The 24,810-nt window shown below is 35.7% G+C and overlaps 1 protein-coding gene across 2 annotated transcripts in view; it reads right to left on the reverse strand.

Moving 5' to 3' along the window:
• Positions 1-24,810, reverse strand: part of MYOM2 (myomesin 2) — a 71,399-nt gene that overhangs the window by 21,475 nt on the left and 25,114 nt on the right. The window contains exons 12-25 of one of the 2 annotated variants that reach the window (XM_085056686.1): positions 24,724-24,777; positions 21,338-21,465; positions 18,191-18,374; positions 14,797-14,971; positions 13,303-13,424; positions 12,506-12,526; positions 11,056-11,243; positions 8,453-8,579; positions 3,929-4,107; positions 3,645-3,759; positions 2,906-3,062; positions 2,698-2,804; positions 1,015-1,059; positions 406-542 (exon numbers count right to left, since the gene is read on the reverse strand). In XM_085056686.1, coding sequence (XP_084912812.1) covers positions 406-542; positions 1,015-1,059; positions 2,698-2,804; positions 2,906-3,062; positions 3,645-3,759; positions 3,929-4,107; positions 8,453-8,579; positions 11,056-11,243; positions 12,506-12,526; positions 13,303-13,424; positions 14,797-14,971; positions 18,191-18,374; positions 21,338-21,465; positions 24,724-24,777 — 1,739 coding nt within the window. The remainder of the gene's footprint in view (positions 1-405; positions 543-1,014; positions 1,060-2,697; positions 2,805-2,905; positions 3,063-3,644; positions 3,760-3,928; positions 4,108-8,452; positions 8,580-11,055; positions 11,244-12,505; positions 12,527-13,302; positions 13,425-14,796; positions 14,972-18,190; positions 18,375-21,337; positions 21,466-24,723; positions 24,778-24,810) is intronic. The other variant, XM_085056687.1, reaches the window with a different exon arrangement.

Below are 24,810 nucleotides of genomic sequence, written 5' to 3' on the forward strand. Positions count from 1 at the left end.
TGGCCTGGAGAAAAGGAGGCTCAGGGGAAACATTATTGCTCCTCCAATTGCCTGAAAGGAGGCTGTAATGAGGTGGGGCTTAACCTCTTCTCCCAAAGAACAAGGGACAGGACAAGAGGAAACAGCCTCAAGTTGCACCAAGGGAGTTTAGATTGGATATTAGAACAATTTCTTCACTGAAATGGCCGTCAAGCATGGGACCAGGCTGCCCAGGGAAGTGGTTGAGGTATTTAAAAGACAAGTAAATGTGGCACTTAAGGACATAGTTGAATGGTAATCTTGGCAGTGTTATGTTAGCTGTTGCAATCCATGATCTTTTCCAATTCTATGATTCTATGATAACAATAGAAACCTGCAGGTTAATTAAACAAAATCACTTATGTACAATATTCAATATGTACTTACCTCACTGTTTTCAACTTCTTTATCATTAATAACAAATCTGAAGGTAGAATCTGGAGATAAGCTTTCAGCCTGAATCCAGAAACGAACTTCTCCTTTGTCAAGAACCTCATAAGCTAATTCTGATTTTAGTGGTATTGCTACAAAATTAAAAGAACCAAAAGTCATTAATGTATGAAACCTGGTGAGAAATAGGAATATCATTGTAAATTCCCTGCTATTTACAGCTTTCTGGATATCAAATAAATTTTACACAGGGAAAAGTCCTCTAATGCAGCCTTTGGCTGATTTTTAAATTAATTTCTCAAAGAGGGACAAGAATTTATGTCTTCCAGTTTGTACTTTGTGTAGGGATTTGGCTAGTAACAATCTATAATATATTGTCAAAATTAAACTTCAAAGACATTTAGGAATGATGATTTTATTCTATGTCATCTAATATTATCCTAAACAAACTAAAAGATAAGGAAACAAAGTGTTCCATGGTAATTGAAGCTGCCATGAAAAATGAAGTTGCTATTGTCTTAAGAGGAATCTTTTAGGAACTCCAGTCATTAGTATACAATTATATTTCTCCTAGAAGTATGCAGAATGTTCAGATCTTCAACTTACTTGGATTCTTTATTTCATAGCTTATTGCCATCAAACGTTCAAACTCTGAAAATAAGAAAAATGTTCATGTTTTAATTCATTCTGAAAAACACAGATAGCAAATAAGTGTCAACGAAAGTAAATATCAGCCTCAATAAAGTTGTCCCCTTGAAGCTTGTATGTGAAACACACAACTCTCTTCAGAGAATGATCACTGAAAAATAAGATTTAGGAAACTTAAATTCTGATGCATGGATTTAGCAAATGTTCCTACTCTATGCATTTTGGTGTACACTCTCTTACACAAGGGAATCTAAACAAAGGCCAAAATCTATTTTAAACTTTCAAGAACAGCAGTATAAAAGAAAGATAGGAAACAATAGATTCTAAGCAGTGTACAAAGTTCCTTTATCTGATGACTTCCATTCTCACACTATTCCTTTAAAGCTTGTTTTACTGTGGCAGGAAACAAGATCAAGTGCAGGTTAGTCTGAAAACAGTACAGAAAGTTCTAGTTAATGCACTAGATCCTCATGAAGGCTGTGTGAGAGTAGAATTCAGTTGTCAGATTTTCATACTAATCCTATTTATCATAGTCATTGCCAATAAAGATTTGGAAAATGAACACTACTGCCAATTCCAAATTTACAGGTAATGTAAAGACCAGAGAAAATTAGCATGGATTTATGACATTATAGAGGATTTAGCAAAATTACAGGAGAATTTATAGCTTTTGAGAGAGTAAATGGGCAGTGAAATAATGGTTTCCATTGTTAAGATGCAAAATCTGATACTTATGCAGGGATCCAGTACAAATAAAATTGTAATTTTGAGTGACATATGATCAGGGAAGACATAGGCTAAGTGTGGGATGGGAAATATCTTCAGTGCTCTTATTAAAAAAAAAAAACTCCAAAGGTAGAGCTGATGGTGACAAGATCTACACAGATTTCAGACTGATGCTTCAAAACTAAGCCAAAGGGTAGTTCTCATGAAAAATGCACTAGAAAATTAAAAAGCACATATTGGTAATGACTAATTACTAAGACACCTCATAAATGTTCCAAGTCCTGGAGAAACTTGAGGAACTGGGCATAGCAATTACAGCCTGGGCACTGGGAAAGCATCAAAGTAATTTTTATTTTACGTAAAATAGCACACTCTCATCTTTGCTTTTTATGTCAGCATGTCTCAATGATAAAACAAAGTCAGATTGAAGCAAATTAATTGCAACTCCAATAAAACAAAATAGCTACAATGAAATAAAGCAAAACTAATATAAATGCAAGCCAAATGATAATTTGACCCAATGTATTCAGACTTTGTTAAAGCATCATCCTTTTTCTCACTAATTTCCTGCTTCTCGGTTATGAGAAACTGTATCTAGAGCCTCAAGCACAACTGAGAGTGTAAGGGATATTTGCAAACATCATTATAATCCCAGCATAAAGAAAACAATTCTAATTTGACATGTCTTTTACCTTCTCTAGAAAATATTGCCTGAAGGTATCTCAGCTTTCATTATTATGATAATCAGAAAAATAAGTAATCACATGAAGTCTGTTGTGTGGGGGTTTTTTTGTTTGTTTGTTTTTCCTTAATGCACAGGAAAGAATGTCAGACTTGTGTTCTTTTCTCTTGAGCAATTTTTAGTGCATTTGAGGTGATACAATGAAGAAAGACTTGAAATTGTAAGGACCTTACCTTCATCATCCATAACAAAACTGGAAGAAATCCCATCTGTGTCACTAACTGAGATGGAGTAAGTTCCCAAGTCTGATTTATCAGGATTTTTGAAGTACAGTTTAGAACTAAAATCACCAGTGAAGAAGTATATAGTTAGCAGGGTATCACATGTTAAGATTTTTAACATAACAATTTTCTAATAATTTGGTAGGCTGGCATGACTTACTGATTTCCTTCTGTTTCAATCTTAAACTTCTGAAAATCATCAATCTCCTCATAAGATTTACCCCATGTAAAATGAGATGCATCTGTAGCTTCTTTGCACTCAAAAGCCAAGTAAATATTACCCTCATCATCCACACCTGAATAGATTTCTTTTGTTCCTGCAAAATAGGAATAAACTCAAATGTCAAGGCTGCATTTTTCTTTCAAGGTGCAATTCATAAATTACTAAAGCCCAGAGCTCTTTTGTCCTAAAAGATACTGACTTTATTAGCAGGTCTTAAAGCAGGTTTATGTCATATCCTGACTCAGCATCACATGCTAGTAAGTTTCTTACTCTACACACCAGAAAGGAATGTTAATACTAATAAATGTTTATTGAGAAACAAGTCAATAAGATAGAACTGACTATGAGAAGACATGAAAAGTTTAAAAAAGCCAATTTTATTATCATCCCTGAAGCTTTAATAAACGTGTTGTCACAGCAAGTAGCACCTTTGTTAGAATAAAAACCTAAATAACTGATTATCAAATAACTTCTGCAGTAAGTAAAGGAGAAAACTCTTATCACTATCTCTGTATCCACATCAAATCCTTATGATTTTTTCTTTAAGTTTTAAGGCTAAGAGCTTCTTAATTCTTGAAATACTTATATGTGATACAATATCAAATTAGATTGATTAAATTCAATTCCAAGTATTTTAGTATTTTAGAAGCAGAGAAGTTTAAACAGTTCATTTTACCTGGCCGTGCCTCAACAAGCACTGGTTCAGATATCTCAGATGACTTGCCCACCCCAGCATCATTCACTGCACGAACTTTGAAAACATAGGTATGACCCTCATGTAAATCTGTGACCTTAAACAAGATAAAGGGCAAAGCCAATTTAAAAAACAATCTAAACTATTTTGTTTACTTATATGAAGATGTTAGCAGAAGCTGAAGTTCAAATAAATAACATTTTTATACTCATTAAGAACTTTTTAGTACTCAGTTTTATATTAATATTAATTAATGAAAATGTTACCTTAAAATGGCGCTTTGATGTAGGTTTTTCATTAGCCGTAATCCAGTCTTCACTATCTACTTCCTTATAGTCCACTAAATACCCAGTAATAGGGCTTTTGCCTTCATACACAGGAGCTTTCCACAGAAGAACCAGTGATGTATTTCTAACTTCACATATCATGAGATCATAGGCAGGACCTAAAGTATTTGAAATATTGGAAATTCACATCAATACAATGAAGCTGTCTTTGTAGAGGCCAAAATGTACTGCTATAATTTTGACTGTATTTGCTTTCAAAAATCTCATTCTTTACAATAAACCTGGTATAAGTGGTATTTAGGTGATTTTCTCCTCATGGCTGTATACAGCAGTACCTGAGTTATACAGTGAGTGACATTAATATTCTGAAGCATACTTGCTTAGCTTGATCTCAGTAACTCTATTTTAAGGGAAAGTTAATCATGTGGAAAATCCATGCAGTTTAAGATTTTCCAACAAGTAAGAGAGGCTTCTTGTCTATTATTTAACTCACCAGCCCCAAATCAAAATTGCTTCACTGAGCCTGAGTCAGGTTCGGAATAAAAATTTTTATTTTTTTGTTAGTATACATGAGCCGTGATCTTTCAGAGTAATCCAAAATCCAGTGGTACCGAGGGACTTTAGATCAGGCTTCTTGTTCCCTGACAGAATTTTTATTCTGAACTGGATAGCTGCAGCCAAGAGGAACTTCTCAAGTTAAATGATGCCAGTTAGGAGAAAAATTTAAACCAAAAATGTCCTGATACTCTACAAATAAGTGAGAGTTTATATGTTTGCACCTACCAGGTTGTGTTCTCCCCACTATACTTTCCTTCTTTGTCACCTAACTGTTCAAGTGCCATTCAGTCTACTTATAGTATTTATTTTTTACTATACATTTCTTATTTATTACACTAGTAAATAAGTATCAATGTAAAGGTATAATCATATCAGTTTCCTACTGTGGTCAAAACACATATGATGGAATACTCATATTCAGTCAAATTATGTAGCTTGCTTCTTTTCTTTTTTTTTAAATTTAGAGCAAGGAAAACTGAAGACTTATGGATTAACTTATGACTTAGTTAAGTTTCAATTAAGTTTCAATATCTTGAAACTTATCCTCAGTATTCAAGATATTGATTTTTCCTACAACACATCTTACCATTTAAAATAAAACTTTTTTAAAAGAGTGGAAAACTTTACAAATAAATCTGATTGCCATTCCAGCCTACATGATGTGAACCAGTGATGAATGAACATAAAATTTGTAAAGGATGATATTCAGCAAATATACAAGGGAAAAAAAAAATAGAAAAGTTTTTCTCCAAAGTAAATAAGCTCATTTCAGAGAAGAAACATACTAAATACCTGTTGCAGACCTTATAAGGACAAATATTAGATTTCTCATGGAAAGACTGCCGTTTTCAAGGAACCTAAAATCTTCCCTCGGGGCTCTTTAAAAATCCCAAACTAAATGTCTATATATCCATAGATAATTAAAATTCCACTGTCAAATGCACCCAATAGAAATCTAGACACAAGAAGGAAAAATGTAATGAAGCATGTCCCATTCTGAGGATTCTGAGACCCCAGACATTTCTTTTTATTTAAAATAATGCAAGATAATCCATTTACTATCATTGATAACTCACAGAAACTCACAGAGATACCTAAGATTAAAGTTCTGCAGAAAGATGAAATAATTATGGACTCTGGGCAAGGAATCCATCACTTTATGCTGGAAATCCTGCAAAAGGTTTTGGCCTTTCTAAGGTAACCTCCCTTCTATATCAAAAGGTGGAAGAGTATTTTGTTGACATTGGGAGTATATTGCAGTCACTTTACATTAGTCCTTAGTATTTTTAATAAGTCAGGGAAGAGGGTCAGGCTCTTTCCTCTTATTTTATTTCTTTATCTATCATTTAAAATTAAGGATAATGTTAACTTGTTTACACACCACCTAATTTCACTTATGTTTTGAAAACATATTTATGTAGAGAACATAAATAGTAGATATTTTCCTTAAGAAAAATAATTGTTCAAATGATGATGCATTTATACTAAATATTACAAGTTATAAAGAAACAGATGATGCATTTATACTAAATATTACAAGTTATAAAGAAACATAATTAATATGAAGTGAGTTAAGGTCAGGAGATTAAACATTTTGTGATTGACAGCTTTGTCATGTCATTAAATCCATAAGGTAAGATTCATGAACTCTGAAGAATTTAGCTAGAAAACACAAAGACAAAGCTTTTCAGCAAAGAATATGGTCATTATAAATAACTAAACTTGGAACTTAACAATGTAATTTTTGTTTTAGAGAGCAAATAGAAGGGGATGTGTAAGCAGGCAAATGATTTGCAGGAGGTGGAGTTACAATTTCTCCATTCAGCATTGAAAAATCTTCATTTGGAGTAGTGTCTCCAGTTTGTGTACTGCCATTCAAGAAAGAAATGAACCAACTAGAAAAAGTTAGAAGTAGAGCAAATATTTTTTTACTTAGCAATAAAGAATGCATGATCTATAGGAAAGATTGCAGGAAGAAAGATTCAAGAATATAAGAGAAACTTTCAAACTGCAACCATAGTAAGATTAGGAATGGATCTTGTCCAGGAGAACCTGGACTTTTTCATGAGGAGAAGACTAAAGAGGGATTTTCTCGTCTGGGAAGACAATAGGTATAGGTAACCTGCAAGTGAGTGAGCAGCTGGATTAGATGACATTTGAGAGGCTGTTCTCATAAAGAATTCCAAGATTTTATTGAATTTTTTACTTGTTCCAGGTAAGAACTACTTTTTACATATAGCATAGAAAACTGAAATTTCCCTGACACATCATGCCTCCTCACTAATTATTTTGATAGCTTTACAAATCTAAATTTAGGGGTTGTGTGGTTTTTTTCTTTACTGAGGAAATAATTATGTGAATATTCAGGCACAGAACAGATGCCTTAGGTGTCAGACAGCTTCTGATGATATCAACAAGTATTAGAATGGATTTTTAGGTACAATGGGTTTTTAGGTACATACCAAAGCTCAATGTCATAAATAGAATTTGATATAACAACACAGCAGTATTTTACAGTATTTGTGGGAAAAGAAGGTAGAAATATTTTAAAGTGGTAGGCCCCTGTGTTTTGTACTATGGGCTGTGCTTGTGACACAGTTTGTTTAAGCAAATCAGTCCAGGCATCAGAAATATCTTCAGCAAATTCTCTCCTTGGCATGAGTAATGGTGTTACAGTTTTATAAAATAAGCAGAATGGACCTTCAGAAACTCTTGTGTAGCTTATGTAGAGACCTTTAGCATTGTTGGGGGAACTAATTCTTTAGATGTTTAATATTTTTATACTACAAATATTATATAACTATATATTATGTATAAATATAACATATAACATATACATAGCTGTGGCTAGCACAGACCTTTCCCGTAGGAATTTTTTTCTCTCTTCTGCCTGTGTTTTATAAACAAAGATAAAGTTTGGATATTATTAAAAAGAGTTTCTCAGATGTGGACAGTTCAGGCCTGGCCAATCAGGCCTAGGGGGAAGCTTTGAACTGACCAATCTGGGTGACCTTTGAAAAGTCTATATAAGATGGAATTAAATAATAAAATTTTCTTCTGGATGCCACCTTTTGAACCTGGGTCTTCTTACTCTGCTGGCAGCTCAACAGCGACACATAGCATATATATTATAATATGTATTACATAACAAATTTCTATGCTCACATGAGGTGAGTTGACTTTAACTTCTTTTTGGTGAGGGTCCCAAATTCACAGTACTTATAATTGTGATTAATAGTCTTCAGCTACATTTACACTGCGAAACTAAAGACAACCTAAACACAGGTTTTGAGTACTAGCACACAGCTATTCCTACTGAATGTTTGTTAGCAAATTTGTTCTAACACCTGGCTAATAATAATCTCTCAGGTAACACCTAGGTACAATGTAGGGAAAACACATGTACACGGGCATACTATTTGACACTAGGAGACTAGTTGTGCTACTTGTCTATGTCAAGAAACATAGACATGTGTTAATAAATACATATACCTCTCATGTGCTATTAATAAATACCCTCTCATGTACTACTTATGACTAAAAACTAACATAGGTTTGGAATCTGAAACTCCAGGAATATCCTTAATAGACTGCATTTATGGTGTGGAGATATGGCACAGGTGGTGAGTGTGAGATGCAGCTCATAGGGCTTGAAGAGCTGATAGAGACACAAAAATAGACTAAAGGCTCAACAATGTTCTGAGCTGATGAGGGCAGTGAAAGAAAGGGACACTCAACAAGCTTAGTAAGGGTCATCTATTTCCCAGGAGACTCAGTGTCATCATTGGAGGTGTGGAGGTAGCTTTTAGCAGATCTTGGCAATCTCAACCGGTACTGTGGAAGAAGTTAAACAAAAGACATCCTGCAGAGTTTGGCTGGAACCCTGGGTCTGTGTTTTAAGGACATTATATTGGATTGAGTTTCATGAAGAACTAATAGACTTACCAGGTTCTGGCATAGTCCAGGCTTTACACTTAAAATGCTCACTGGGATCTGAAGGTTGTCCTATTCCAACCAGATTTGCAGCAGCAACTCTGAATTCATAGAAGGTATCTTCAGTCAAATCCTCTACCTTTTTTCATTTGAGAAAACAATTCAATATCTCAAAAGCCATGACTTTTATTCACTTAATAAATACTTGAATAGAAACATTGGTTAGTCAATTATGAGACCTTTCTGCTGTGCTGAACGATCTAATTTGAAGATGTTATTCTTAAACCAAATGCACTGCAGAATGCTATATTATTTGTCTGCATTTCAGTCACATCATCCTGGGATTAACAGCACTCATATATTGGCATGAAAAGGTGCACAAGTTTAGAGTAAAAGTTCAAGGGGCCCAATCAATGAATGACCACTAGCAGATACTTAGGGCTGAGTGTTCTAGAATGAAACACCTTCTTGCATTGCTTATGGCTGTTCATAAGCCATTCACTTATGCAAGAGTTCAAATGGTGTTTTGGTTTGAAAAGGTCACAGTGGACTGACCAAGGTAGAAAAGGAAACAGGAGGAAACTAAAAGAAAAAACAATCCAATTAGTTCCACAATATGCTGATATAAATCTAGGAAAGACCCTCACAGTAATTCTTTGTGGTTTGTATGCATTTGTCTCTTAATCTTACCTACCATTACAAAGTGAGAAAGTAAGCACTGGGAGTTGGATGAGCAGAATCCATAATATTCCTCTGCAAACACCCCTGGTAAATGAACCCTGACTTTTCTAATGAGCCCATCCCCACACCAGCACCTCAGATTTTGAGATCAAAGTAGAGGACTAGAAGGCATGAATGTCTTGACACACAGAGCACATCATGGTAGCAGCCCTCTTCCATCCTTCCTCTTCCAGAACACCTAAGTACAAAACCCCAAGTCTTCTACACCACCTTCCTCTGAATAATTTTCCAAAAATTATATTTAACCATATATCTCAAGAGACAGCTAAGGATAGTACTTCTGTTGTAGATACCAAACAGTTTTACATTTTCATGAATAAATAGTTGGCTTTGAAATTTGAGATAAAAAAGTATTTTGGTGGGGTTTGTTTAATGATAAAATACATGTGATGGTAACAAACATGTGGGGTAGCATCAAATACAAGACCAAAGCAAACAAGGTAACACAGAAAATTCAGGCACTAAAATAATTACACATAATTTCATGAAGACAAAGAGCAATATAGTGTGACCCACAAGACAGAATAACAGCTCAGCCTGTAAAAATGATTTTGAAATACTAGGTTTTTAAGAGAAAGAATATTTGTGGGGTTCCCACAGAATTATTTAATCAGAGAAGGTTAAACCTTTAGTGATTTCCCAGTGCTGCACTGAATATCTCAGGGCATTCTCTGCTTGCAGTATGTCATAAAATATTCTATGCTACTAAAAGCTGTCTTGGTTTTATTTCCCATCAGTACTTCAGATTCTGGTCATTCAAACTCACGTATTAAGATGTCCCTTCAGGCACAAATACAATTACTGGAAGCACTGACACTTAGATATCCAGTTAAATTCTGAATGGTGGCCCTTAATTTACATTATTCATTTGTTTACAAATGCATTAAAAATAAAAATATGTGGAAAGCATTGCTTAGTATTGCCCTTTCATGCCTATCCTACCTGCCCTTTTTTATTTCTCGACATCCTGCTCCATCTGCTGTGTCAGGGATGCCAATCATAAAATCAGTCAGGAGCACATATGCACCTGAGTACTGTTGCCTGTCTTCTGTGCATGAAACATTCTTCCTCAGCTCATCTGCATCATTATCTTCTACTAGTGTCAAATACCTGCAAGACTTTTGCCCTAAGGTTTACAAGAGTTTGCTGACTTGCAGAAATAAAATTATAAGTATTTGTGAATAAAATCTGATTGTTTAACTTAATTTTAAAAGCATTGGATTGATTGATTACTTGCTACATCCTATCTCCCTAACTTTTCCTCATGGAAGTTCATATCCAGATTTTCCTCTTTTAAGAAACATTTATTATATTGTAAGTTCAACCAGAATTATTCTATTTCAAAACTGGTACTCTGTAAAGAAGGTGATGAGACATAAGGCTAGGTTCATTAATGTACATGCTTTTTCAAGCTGAAGGCAGATTTTGAGAGTAAGAACAGGGACAGTTATATTTTTTTCTCAACCCATCTCCATTTTGTTTTCAAGTCGCCAGTTCTACAGAGAGCAGTTATCTCTCCTGCTAAATACTTCCATCCTTTCTCTGTATGTTGTTACAGTGGTGATAACTACAGTGATCATTAATGAAAATAGTTTGTGGAGCATTTTATACCTCATCTTGTTCCTTGTGAAAAATGTGCTTCACACTTTTCCCTCAAAAGTTTTCTCATCTGAATGGCCTTATTCATATTAGAATTTCATAGTAGGGGATGGCACTGATTCTCTAACCCAGGTTTAACTTTGTTACACTCTGACTGGAAGTTCCTAGTTTTGTTGAAGTAAGTATTTAAAGAATTTCCCTGTAAAAAAAAAACAACCAAATCTAAAGAAATAGTACAAATCAACTCCAAAAATGTAACAATTAAAAATACTAACCGTATAAATCGTCCGGGTAATAAGGGAAGAATTGACTTCATGCCAGTTTTGATGGTTAGCTTCCCGTTTATCTATATAATAACCAAGGATTGCTGAACCTCCACTGTATGTTGGAGCTTTCCAGCCAAGGGTCATTGAATGCCCATCACAGTTCAGAAGTGTGATACCATGAGGATGTGATGGACAAGCTACAAGGAAATAAACAACCTGAGAGTTAGGACAGAGTCTAAAACACTGCAGTGTAGAAGTTGCTTAGCCTTTTTGATATTGCTTCTGTTTTCTGCAGCAAACCCTCATATGCAACTCTCAGCTGCATAATCATAACAAAGTAGTTGTAAAGTTGCTAACCAACATTCATTTTATCACAGATATAAACATGGAAGATTCTAAAAGGTCTGCTTTACATTTTACCCTCTCAGAAGGTAGCAAGGGGGAATAGATGATCTTTGGTAAGGAAATAATAATGGCAGCAAGTGTCTCCAGACCAAATATTGTGCTAAAAGATTGAAATGGGTCAGAAGATCTCTTCTTACTAAGAAACAAATAAGCTGCTCAAATGCTTCTGGAATTCAGTAAAAATCCTCCAATTAAAGAAGAAAGAAGATTATAAACTTAAATGAAATTAAATCATATGACTGACTGATATATGGCCACCACAGTTTTTCCCTCTTATTCTCTTATTATTGGACTTTCAGTAACTTAACCTTGTGTTGAGGCAGAAAAGTAATTTCCTTAATGAGTTTACCTGCATGGGTTTAATCCCTTCTGTAGCAGAAGCAGAAATGTCACCAGGAGTGACATCTTCCTAGAGATGAAAATTCTTTTCCTGATCCTTTTAACCCCTTCCTACTAGCAAGCACCCCTTCTAGCAAGCAGTTTTGCATTTGTCATCCATACTTGAAAGTCTGCCCAAAGATAGCCCTTCCTTGACACTGGGGTGCTTCAACCAGTACAGCTGAACACCTGGCTCTAAAGCTCATCTGATCTTTTCAGTTGAATTACCAGTATAACTTGAGAGAATGTTACCTCATTCAGAAGAGAATACATTAGCAAAGGCCTTTAGTACAGTCCCTGATCTTGGAGCTGTACTAGTGAGCACCATGAAAACAGATAGCAATCAGCGGAACTGGCCTTTTGTTCTTTTTTTCTTTTTTCAAATATGGTGTTATACTCAGAGGCCATAAAATGTGGCCTTTGCATTTATTGTCACTTCTTGGTAAATAAGAATAATCATAGAATATAAGTCACCTATAAATAGTCCTGCTAAATTCCTGTTAAGGCTATGAAAATGGATAAAAGCCGTCCACATCCCATAAGTGTGTGTAAGATCCACATGCTCTGTGTTTGGTGATATACCCCATGCAACTCTCATTTTCAAAACACACGGTGACAAATAGGTGCATTTACAACATTTTGGTGATAGACATACAGGTGTCCATGCACCACCTACCCACATGAGACACACTTCCTCCTAAAAAATCAAATAGAGTAACTTTGTCAGTAACATCCAAACTTACTTTCTATTAGCCGCTCTGAATTATAAATCTTTTAGATTATTGTTTCTGACAAGTATGTCAATTGGTCTTCTCCAAGAGGTACAGGCAACTCAGCTGGGGAAAAGGTATCCCTTATTTTAAATTTTTCAGTATGAAAATGAAGCTGTCCAGAAATTAAAATTGAACCATGGTAGCCCAGATTGGTCTTCTTTTTGTTCTAAATGATTATTCAACCTTTCACTCAACATGTATCATTCCCATTGAAGGTTGCAGAACAGATCTTACACAGAAATTTTGTTTGTAGGATACCAGAGGATGTAGATTGTGCTCCATTCTGGAGCAGACAAAGGGGATTTTCTGTTTGGTTCAGCTACACAGTAATAAAGTTTACTGAGATTCTTCTAAATGGAGCAGATTGCATGCTAAACTGTTTTGCACTACTCCAAGTCACTCAGAAACTAATTGTCTAACTTAATCAATATTTAAGTTTCTTTGATACATCCCAGGAGGAAAAGGCAACCTGGTCACTATAGTGCATCTTAGCCAATATTTCTAACAGTCATTACAAATAACTTCTCTTATAAAACAATGTCCTTTCTCTAGAATAGCCACATGCCAGAGGATAGACATCATTAAGCAGATGTGCATGATGGCCGCACTATTATAGCAAATCAGACCAAAGGAGATGATTGCTGAAAATATGTGCCTTATTCAAGAAACAAGAAGCTGAGTTGCACAGAATGACACTTACTAAGGGCTGCCTGCACTGTTACAGCCTCCGACTCCTGCGAGTTTTCACTCAATCCCATTGCATTCGCAGCTTTCACACGGAAGACGTATTGCTCTCCAGTTTCCAAACCATGAACAACAAACCTGGGTTAAAAAGGATAGCATCACATATTAGTATATATTTTATGGAAACCATTCCATGCTGTAACATGAAATTGTTGTATCAATTAAAAAGTTCAGCTTCATGAATGCTTCACAAAGGAAAATATTTCCAAGAGGAAAACTGCAATACAACGACATGATGTAGTACAATATACTTGGATGGGACACTGGAGCAAAAATTGTAGTACTCATTAGATTGTTAGTACTGATCTACTAGGTGAAGTCAGATAAAATATAATATATTCCCTGTGAACTTTGGTTTGCTAAATTTTAATCTATTCTGGGAAGGAACTGTATTTTTCACTGTACTTTCATAGTTATTGTCAAAAATAGTGTTCAGTTCTGATCTAAGGTTCTAGGTAATTATTGTACTAAACAGAGTACTGAGAACTATCCTACTGTAAGATATGTTCACATGAGAAGAAATGAAATGTTTTTTCTTCTTTTTGTGCTTTCCCAACCCCCTTTGACCTGGAATTAGTAAGAATTAGTCTCTGCTTTTTCTTTGATCAAATTCCTTGACTTCTTGAAAAAAGAGCTCATCAGAATACAAGGTCACTCCGTTAACAACGGACATAATACACTAAACAAAATTATGTGCTTGTTATAGAAAATACAACCTAAACATCAAAGCTTTGCATCTGATGAGTGATTCCAATAAAAATAAGTATGATTTTTACAGAGGAAATTACTTGAAACATCCCAGAATTAAGTTTGATATTTTCAGGAGGAAGTAAGAAATCAGCAGAAATTCAAACAGAGCTAGTGTCATGACAAGGGAATTAGAAACAGGGGCTACTGTCCTTTATCCAGAGATGCAGCAGATCAGGGAGCTCTGATGTTTCTGGAATGGGACACTTGGATTTCCTGCACAATAGTGTCAGCTGCCAAAGCACTTTCACCACCATATTTATAGCAAAAATGGCCTGGGTTTTGCCCTGTTATTCATGGACTATGACAAAGCTTTAGAATTCCCTTTCCTTTCTCATACTCTTCCTCATGTGAATGAGGTCTATTTACACCATAACATAATTCAAACTTTAAAAAGACATATTTTAGGCTTACTTATGTCCAAGACAATCGGAATCACATCTCTAGAATCTGCTTTTAAAACTCAAAGTCGTGGAATAGAAAAAAAAAGACACTTTTCTTGGAGAAAGAAAAAAAAAGGTGAGAATTGCCCTGAAATTCTTTGTGATTTGGAAAACTTAGCTCTGAGAATCTGCAGACTGTTTTTCTTCATATTCATTCCATACTCTCCTTCCATTACAACCCTATGGCTTAGCACATATAATGTCTTTAAAATATCCTACAGTTTTCAAACTTTCCAAAAATACATACATATTATCAATACCTGTTATATTTAATAGGTTTATGGTTACTGGGTTCCCAGCGATTTGATCCCACCACAGAATACTCAACGTAGTAGCCGTATAAATCCTCTTCATGTTTTGGTTTATCCCATTGAACTACAACTGATGTTTTTGTATTCCTTGTGGCAACCACCTGACCAGGTGCAGATGGGACAACTAGGAAAAAGAAATACAACATATACTATTAGAAAATACATAAAAATGAAAGCAATTTTAGTTAGATGAAACACTGTATAATTTGATCATATTTAATCACTACAGCTCTTGACTTCTCCTAACATGTTAATACTGTGATATGATATGCATTTTTATATATTTCTTTCACTCTAAGTCAGGATAGCTATATAAGTGTGTATACAAATATATTTATTTTTCTATTTTTTTACTCAGAATAAGCTGTGAGGCTCCTCACCTATATGATTTCATATATGTTTTCTGATAGTCAATTATAGGAATACATATTTTCAAATGTGAGTGTGGATAAAGGCATACAGACATGAAAATGTTCCCTCTCAAAAGTTGTCTCTCAAATAAGAGGTTGATGAATAGCTTATGTCCCTGTAGCATTACTGCATCAGTAAGAAATGCACATAAACCATAGAGATATGATATCATGAGGATTAAGAAATACTGTCTTACAGTCAACTAATGACAGCTCCAATTCAGAAAATATGAGCTTTTCAGGACAACTTTAAGAATATATTTAAATGCAAAATGTTTATCTAAAGGTATCCAGATGAATGTCATAGAAGCATAGGAACATTGGTTGGAAGGGATCTCTGGGGATCATCTAACCCATCCCATCACTGAGTGGCATCATCACCAGCACTGAACTGGTGTGCCAGTCACAGGTTTCTCTGAGTCTTCAAACCTTCCAACAGTGGAGGTTTCACAGCTTACCTGCATGACCTGTTCCAGTACTGCACTCTTGCACCTTGCACCCTTTGCATTAAAAGTATGTCCAGCATGAACTTACTAAGAGTTTTAGTTCTTGCCTCTATTTGCTGAGAAGTTTGACAGCATCATGTTTGTAAGTCACCAAACTATACAAGCCCAGGTACATCCACCTCTCTTCATAGGTCACAACCTCAAATCCTCTGGTCATCTTGGTTGCCACCCACAGGACCTCTCCACTTTAAAACCATCCCTCTAGACTAAGGAAGCCAGAACTGGGAACCAATACTCCAGGACCAATCTCAAGAAAACCACACCACCAAGAAAAAGAGGATAAAGCTTCCTTCAATCTGTTGACTACAGTTCTTCCAATGCACCATAGTATGCAGTTTACATGCAATGAAAGTTCATTGTTGGTTTATATTGATGTAAACAAATAAATGTGCATAAATAGAAACAGAAATATTGAGATCTAAATGGAAACAAATCTTAGCAAGAACCAACACACAGTCTGTACACTATAAAATATCTATCTGAGCTTTCATAATGTAAAAAGCCATGGCACTGTCTCAGTCTAGCATCACAGATTAAGAGAGGAACCCATTACTTGCATTTTGAAGATATTTTATTTTCCTCAGATTGATAGTGCAGAGAGCTGCAAGCACGTGAAACAAAAGAAAGGCAGCATGTTTTCCACTTAGACTTTCAATATTAAAATAAAAATTAATACTTACACACTACAAATTTATACAATAAATTTGTAAGATCAAATGGATTCAGTCTGAGATAAGTGTCCCTACATTTAGGTCTTTATGTAAATATGTCTAAAAGCACATATTCTTAAGCTGCCACTATAGTCATAGGGAGTCATAGGGATTAACTCAGTTACACAAATAAAATAATTTAGGGCCATTTTGGACCATCGATAACTTCTTCATGGAGCAGTCAGATATGACTTGGGAGGTAACACCTACACTGAAATGACAAACTAAAAGTGTTTGAAAAGGATGCCTCTTTGGCCGGTTAAACCAAGCCTTCGATCAGTGGTTGGTTGGATCCTGAAAATTATTCATCTCACCCCAAAACAGACACTCCACAGCTGGGTGACATGGGGAAGCTAATGGCAACATCAGCCAGCTTATCTTCCAGACTCCAATTGCCACAGTGAGAGTTGAGGTATCTACTGCACCTGTAGGTATCTACATGGAAACACCTAAATTTAGATTTAAATCTCAGACTGAATACTCTTCTACCACTCAATTAAATTGCATCATTTTAAGTGTCATTTAGGATGGCCTAAGATAACCCATCCATTCTTTAGTTTCTGCTCATAAGCTACCCATAGTTGCTGTCTAATGGTTGCCATCCCCATGAAGCTTCTCAGTCACCCTTAAGAATATCAAATGACACTAAGTGCAGGCAACTAGAAGGAGCCATGTGTTTCTGATGTACTTTAGCTCAGGTGGCAAACTCTGTCTCTGAAAATACTGAAAATTCTCTTTAAAATAGAATCTTCCGCTTCGTGCTTTATTTAAAGCTGTAAGTTATGCAGAACATCATGCATTAACCCCTAAGGGATAGCTTATTTTCTGTACTAAGTGAAATAAATGCAGTATTTTTCTTCCCTACCTTGGGGGACGTTGAATGGTTTAAATAATTTATATGCATTAATGAGACATCAAATCAAGAATACATGAAAGTAAAACATGCTTGTCTTTATCATGTAGCTATAGATCAAGCTGAAAGTATGGATCATATTTTTTAACTATGGTATATCAAATACTGTAAATATCTTTTATCTTACTAGAAAGTGTACTAGCAAGATATTTACACTTAAGGTGAGTTTCCATACATCAGGCTGTTATGTATGGCATCTGCAAAACTGCAAAAGCAAAACTAATACTTGAAAAACAAGATGAATAACCACTCCCTACATTTTCATTTGTTTTTGAATGTGGGCCCAAGATAAATACTTCATTTTCATTTGGAAAATCACCACTGAATATCTAGTTGTATCTTCCCCTTTCCCTGAAATCTGCTCATCTGCATGCCACAGGAATAGTGCACCAGCAGTAATTTGCAACTCAGAATACTAAGAAAGAAATTAAAGGCTACCTTATCTAGCTGAAACTGTAGGGAATTAGGTAGTATATAATTACCTGAGCCAGAAAATATATTTATCAAAGCTAGTGATTAACCTATTTTTTGGCATCATATTAATAGAACACTGAAGAGTGAATAAGTTAAAATAATTTAATGTTATACTGATTATTGTTTTCAGTAAGGAGGCTTGTGATCACTAAGAAAATTCAGGAAAGTCTCTAAAATTTAGCATCTTGGCCTTTTTCAAATCCTTCGCAGAGCTGAACACAAAGTCAGCTTCTATTATTGTAGTTATACTAATCTAATGAGAGTTGTCTATTTCCAGTTTGTAAAATTTCTATTGTGTTTAATATTAATGTCTTAAAATTAATACCTTACCAATAGTATCTTGTGGTTGAATAGGTTCTGTGATTTCAGATGGATCACTGATGCCATGTTTGTTTGCTGACAACACTCGGAAAACATATGGTTTTCCTTCTGCAAGGTCAAACACTGCATAGCGAGGAGATTTTACTGCAACCTGTGCATTGACTCTCTGCCAGCTTCCACTGCCAACCATGGACTACAAAAAACAAAAAACAAAAAGCCATGAATCATTTCTGTGAACTGTCAAAAAATGAACACATTGCTGTATTGCATCCTGTCATGAATTTATTTAAGAGCTATGAGAGAAGGATCACTCTCAAATGCCTGACTTAAACATATGCAAATTCTCATAGCTCGTGCATTCCATTACTCTACAAAAAGGTCTGAATAGCTCACTGTCTCCCCTCCTGTCTCAGCTTCAATACATGCACACTTGTACACACAGCCACCCTTCTTTTAGGGCTGTGACTGTCAACTGTGATTGGTCCCAAAAGAATTATTCTCATGTCCTGCAAAACTCACTTGAACACTCAAAGATTTGGAATCAAGCAAATAAACCCTAATCCAAATTCAGCAGAAAGGTAGGGAGGGAAATGTTACTTTACTCACTACTTTATTTTTATTTATTCTGTTGCGTAAGGTCAAGTCTCCTAAAAGTGTTCATCAAATGAAGTAATTACTTTTGAATATTCTCAGTGCAGCAGCTGAGCTTATCATCACCAAACTGCACATGGAGGAGAGCCAGCAAATCTGTACTCTGACAGAAGTCTGCTGTCCATTAGATTTGCCACATAAACTGTTTATCCAAAAATTAGTCATGGAATCTTTCAGAAATTTTGGTAAATCCCAAGTGCCTAATAAACAGGTTGAAGAAAATTTCCTTGGCGCATAGATAGGTGCATACAAATTATATGTTCATAAAATTTTAGAACAGAGAATCTGGGAACAAAATCTGATAGACTGTGAACTTAGAGGAGGAACAGTGTTTCATGGGTGCTAAGAAACTACCCTGTATATAATGATGTCTACAATAGATAAATAATAAAAATATAAACAGCTGGAGTCCATATATCAAAGTCTTTTTCATAGATACTGAACCCACCTAGTATTCTCAACAGAAAAAAGAAATATAACACCCATTTTCTTCATAATAAAAAGCTGGAAAATATGAGATAAATATTATTTTGCCACATATTTTACTTCCTGCCATGAAAAACATTATTTTTTCTTATTACAAAGAATCAGCATCACATTTTCTTCCCCAGTTTGATTGGATTTGTCTGTTTAAAAAGTATTTCAAGAGAACAGAAGACTCATTTGTATTCTGTGTTTCTTGAAGCCTTTACAAATACATTTTTATTCTTCAGGATAGAATCTTCTTTATTTGAAATGAAATAATTAGAAACTGTTCTTAATTAACAGATGACAGTGGAAAGCAACAAACATTCACCTATGAACTGAATAAGCTGTTCATATTAGTTATTTATGCAAAAAGATTTTAGATTCAGGTATTCATTAGTATAACAAACCTCTTTTTTCTAATAATAGCCTTTTAGTTCTCATTCTCACTTTCCTTCAGTAACTTTGGCATTTAATTGAGGCCTTTTTATCATCATTGTCTCTGCTCCATGCTGTTTCTGGAGCTATATAAATTTATTTGTATAAAACAAGCAGATAATGTGTATTTCCCAATTCATTAGAATAAATTTCAGTTAACCAAGTATAAGTGTCCACTCAATGGAAATCTACCTCTGAGCTTTTTATCTGGGTTATTTCTGCATATTCTAGAACTAACAAGGTATTTCCATGACAAGAGCTGGTTCAAAATCCTTACAACAATATTCTTCAAATTTATACATAAGAGATGATATATGTAACTGGTAATAAATGCAAGGAAGGCATATTTTATTGCATATAAAGAAAAACTAAAAGCTTATTTCTATGGAAGTTTTTACTTCTTTTGAATGTAAAAGGTAAAGTGTGAGAAATGGACATGCTTGCTGGAAAATTTATCTAGTGAGCAGTCTTCACACTAATTTGTTCAACATCCAGCAGGTAATGGATGATGAAGAATGTAAAAATGGCCTATGGAGCTCTTTTGAAGTGGAGTTTTTTTGTGTGTCTCAGAGGGAAAAAACAAGCTGGGGGCTGCAAAAATGGGAGTGACATGAACAGGATGGCTGGGAAATTAACTGTGGAGGAATGTGCAGAATTTCAGATGTGAGAAGAAAAACGCTTGCAAGTAAGGGCCTGAGAAAAGGCTGCTACAATATTCAAGATGCAAATTGAATGTGTGGAAGTTTTATGAACAGGTTTAGTGTTTGTGGATTGTTAAGTGGGGGCATATGCTCGAGGTATAATTCATAAAAACTAAGTATAGCTTGACATGTAAGTGTTTTAGAGGTCAGGTATGAGGCCCATGTTACCTACTGGGAAAACTTCGTAACGAACTGCTGTAATCCAATATAATTTAGAAATCTGGCTCAGGGACAGATTTATCTAAATTTTATTCACTTAGGTGGGTGAAGAACAAACCTCTCCTACTGTGAACACTAAAGTCTCTTTCAATTCAAAGAGAAGAGGAAGACAGCCATAAAGAGTACCAGGGAGCAGTGAACTTGAGACAGGTATCAGCCTCTTTGCTGACCTCACAGTGGATAAATTGGAAATGTCAGTGTATGGTAGAGGGTGCCATAAGCCTGCAAAAAGTGAGGATCAAATTATGAGTTACTGTTTATTCCTTGCTCTCCCATCTGACTAACAGAAGCTTCCCTTTAATACAGAAAGACTAAAAACTTAAAATCCTGTCTGTAGGACTGTGAAAACTACAGATGTAGTTAGAAACTTAAAAAACTAAGATGTTTCTTTTCTATTTTTTAAACTGCTACTTTATATAAATAATTAGTTCCCATTTTAGACAGCGGTAAGCAAATAGCACAGGGGAATTCTTTTCCCTGGACCTTGAATTCCAATGGTCATTAAATCTTGCAGTAAGACATTTGATTATCCATGCCTCTCTAATATCCTACCTCCAAATCATGCAAGACCACAGGAAGTGTTAGTTTTATTGTTCATTCTGTAGTTCTGAAAATGGGTTGAATGTAATTGCACACAGCAATGAAGCACTTTATAAAAGAAACCCACTACACAGTGCAGTACCTTCTCAATGAAATACGTCAGTGGCTCCCTGCCACGGGGAACAGGTGGATCCCAGCTGAGTACAACATATGTTTTGCTGATTTCTGAAGCATGTACATTTGTGGGAGGGCTTGGAATCTGAACATCCCCTGTAAGATTAATAAATGTAGTCAGTTTTAAACAGCAGATAAACTCCTGGGTCAGCATTCATGCTACAGCTCATCTTTCTGATTCAATTTTCCCACCCTGCACTGCGATGTTCTGCTATTAGGGGCTGTGCTATCATCTGTGCAGTTCACCTGATCACTTCAATTAATTTTTTATAAATAAAACTTCAGTATTAATAGCAGTTACTTAGTTTTTCAGTAAAAGCTAAATATGCTCCCTGAAACTCAGTGCACTTGTCACACTTTTTTCTTTGATCACATTTGAATTATTTCAGTCTGCTAGTAAAAAGTCTTCTCACTATATGCAAACATGAGATTTTTTTGATCAAAGACAGAAGTCTAACAAGTTATTATGAGAAATTAGAATAGGAAAAGTAGCTGGAAGTACAATGAGAAAAGCACCTTTAAAACAAAAAGGAAAGCAGAAAAAGGAGCAGAACCTATTAGCAATATATCCTATAACGTGATGGTATTATCAGCTGTGTAGTCTAAAGCACTTGTAAAATCTATGACTCAGAGAAACAAAAATATGTCACCAGCCCTCTGATGGCTCCACCAGGTAGCGTGGCCTGATCAAACCCCTCTCCCCACTCACTCTGCAGAGTTGCCAGGAGTGGTAGAGAGAACCTGCCTACCCTGGGCCAGGCTGGAAGAATTCAGCTCGACCTTTTGTGGTCCTTCTCACTGACTGCAATATGAAAAAAAGCTGGTTCTGGTATCCAAGGAATTACAATGAGGGAAAGCTGCACTAGATAGGAGAGTGGCCTGCGATGGACCTGCGATGAACTTCTATAGAGGCACAGCTACACAGACCTGAAGAAACTTCAACTTGGTAATAGGTCAGAAATAGCAACTTAGCAGACACCTAGAAATTTTATTTTTATGGCTTGTGGTAGAAAAAGGAAAAAGCTTTGTTTTTTGAAGGTAAATTTTTCACCTTCTCAGGCTAGAAAAGAGCATATATCCTCTAAATGTTTAAGATTTGCCTTTAAAAAAGAAAGTGTTTAATAAACTTTAAAACTTTAAAAGTGTTCAATAATAATCTCTAAATCATGGCAGTGATATTTTAACAGTTTATAAACATATGTAGAAAGAAGCAGGTACAAAACGTACACAGATGTTATTTCCTCATATATATTTCCCAAATCAAAACCAGACGTTTATAAAACAAACTGACATATCCAGTGAAAATTTATTTCTCACAATGCCTTCTATATTTGATTTCCTACAATGGTATTTTTTGTTTAAGAAAGGCACATGAATCAGCTGAGTTTAAGATGAAATTGACCCCATATCGTCAAGAAAATTACAATCACAGCATAAAGACAAAATGTTGCGGTTTTGAGGATGTTGCAGCAGACTTTACCCTAGAGCTTCTCTACCCAGCCCAGTTCAGCACCTCAGTGCTCCAAACCCTCTGTCCCAGGGCTGGACACTGCGCTCTCACCGGCCAGGGAGCCATAAGGCTAGCTCTGGTTCGTCTGCTTCCACAACCGGCGGTGATAAAGGAGGCCAGGAGGGTCTATGCGTTGTGTCCATGGAAGATGTTTATTCGCATGGTGCAGCAGAGGCCAACGACCTCCCCGAGGCAGAGATGCCTCAAGGGCGAAGGCCTCACATGCACAGCCACATGTGGAGCATAGACACACGTGGAGCATAGACAGCAAGATGGCAGAGGGTAAGGGGTTTTATAGGGAAACAGAGAGGGGCAGGGACAGCATACTGGCCCAGTGACCTCTGGGCACAGGGGAGGTACAGGGGCGGAGTTAGGAGTACAGGAACCAATAGGGGAAACCCGAGGGAGTGGCCAGGGCCACGTGGGGTTAGGGTACAGGAACCAATAGGGAAAACTGGGGGCGTGGCTAGGACTGTGTGGAGTAGGGAAGGCAGGACAATAGGTGACAAGTACAGTCGTTAAGAAAGGGGTGTGGGGAACTTCCAGCCATTATCACAATAACAAAAGGCTTCCAATTGATTTCACGTAACTAAATCTCAACATGTTTTCTTACATTCTTAAAAGAAAACAAAGATACCATACTTTGTAATGATACAATATGGTGGTACAGAGTAGTTCCCAGAAAGGAACATCATCCAGCACTAAAAAGCAAAACCATTTGTGATTTGTGAGATTGCTTTTTCAGAAACAGATTCCAATCTTGCAGACGAAAGTAATGATCTACATAAAGAGTGATATTTGAATATTCATTCTCTATTAAATATGCACATTCATGTGGCAGAAATCCAAATACCATTATTTACGCCTATGCCAGCGTGGTCATTTACTACACCTGATCATTCTAAGGCAACCCTGAGAGCAGGAGAATGTTCTGTGAAGCCAAAAAAGACAATTATAATATGATATCATAATGTGCCTCTGATCCTATAATACCCATATCAATTCATTTAGGGTACCATTGTAAAAATAGAGAAACTTCATCTGTCCTGTCCAGGCACTGGGAAAAGCATTTAATGTCTGATTCTCCTTTAAACTACATCTGTTCTCAGGTGATTTCTCTTTTCCTGTGTTATTATTGGAGTTACAGCTTTATAACCTTTGTGGAAGAGACCAGACTTTTTTTTTTAATGTTGAGCTGTTACAGTTAAAAATTTTAACAGTTTAAGTGTAAAGAAGATCATTACTCAAGTCTAAAATACAAATCATCCCATAGAGAAACAACCAAAACCAGAAGAAATTCAGACTTTATCTCAAAAGTTGTCAGTGATCTCTCCAATTCTCCTGAGGAAAAACATTATTTAGTCTACAACGCTAGCCTTAAGAATAACCTTTCTATTCAGGTAGATATATTAAGATGATTAATTAATCTTAATTGAGATGGATTGCATAAGTTTTTATGAGAATGGCAATAACTTGCTCAGATCATCAAAATCAGTCTAAAAAAACCCATACTTAGCTCCCAGAAGGCTAGAAAGAGGGAAAATATGGGCGATCAAATACAGTGTTCAACCATTTAAACTCAGCTTAGCACTAGTCAAAGCAAAAAGGTGAGAACATGCTGTCAACACATAATAAAAGTTTTACTGTTGACAGTGTGATGTTCCCCATCCTTTTAGACCCCACCTTTCACTTGTGTTCTCTCAGCCTTGCAAGCCAGAATATGTCTTTATTAATATAGAGAGTTTAGTAACTAGATGGATTTCTTTTCAAGTTATCTTTCTAGTTATAATACAAAATTCCTGGAGTATGAGGAGATGGACTGAATTTGTAGAAATGCTACATACCTTCAAGGTCGTCCTTACTGATCACAATCTTTCGTCCTTCATCCACATGGATAGCTGTTAACCAAAATATTCAATTAGCTTCTCAAA

Source organism: Lichenostomus cassidix, chromosome 3 (assembly GCF_008360975.1).
Source record: "Lichenostomus cassidix isolate B80296 chromosome 3, HeHo_3.0, whole genome shotgun sequence".
NCBI classification, from domain to species: domain Eukaryota; kingdom Metazoa; phylum Chordata; class Aves; order Passeriformes; family Meliphagidae; genus Lichenostomus; species Lichenostomus cassidix.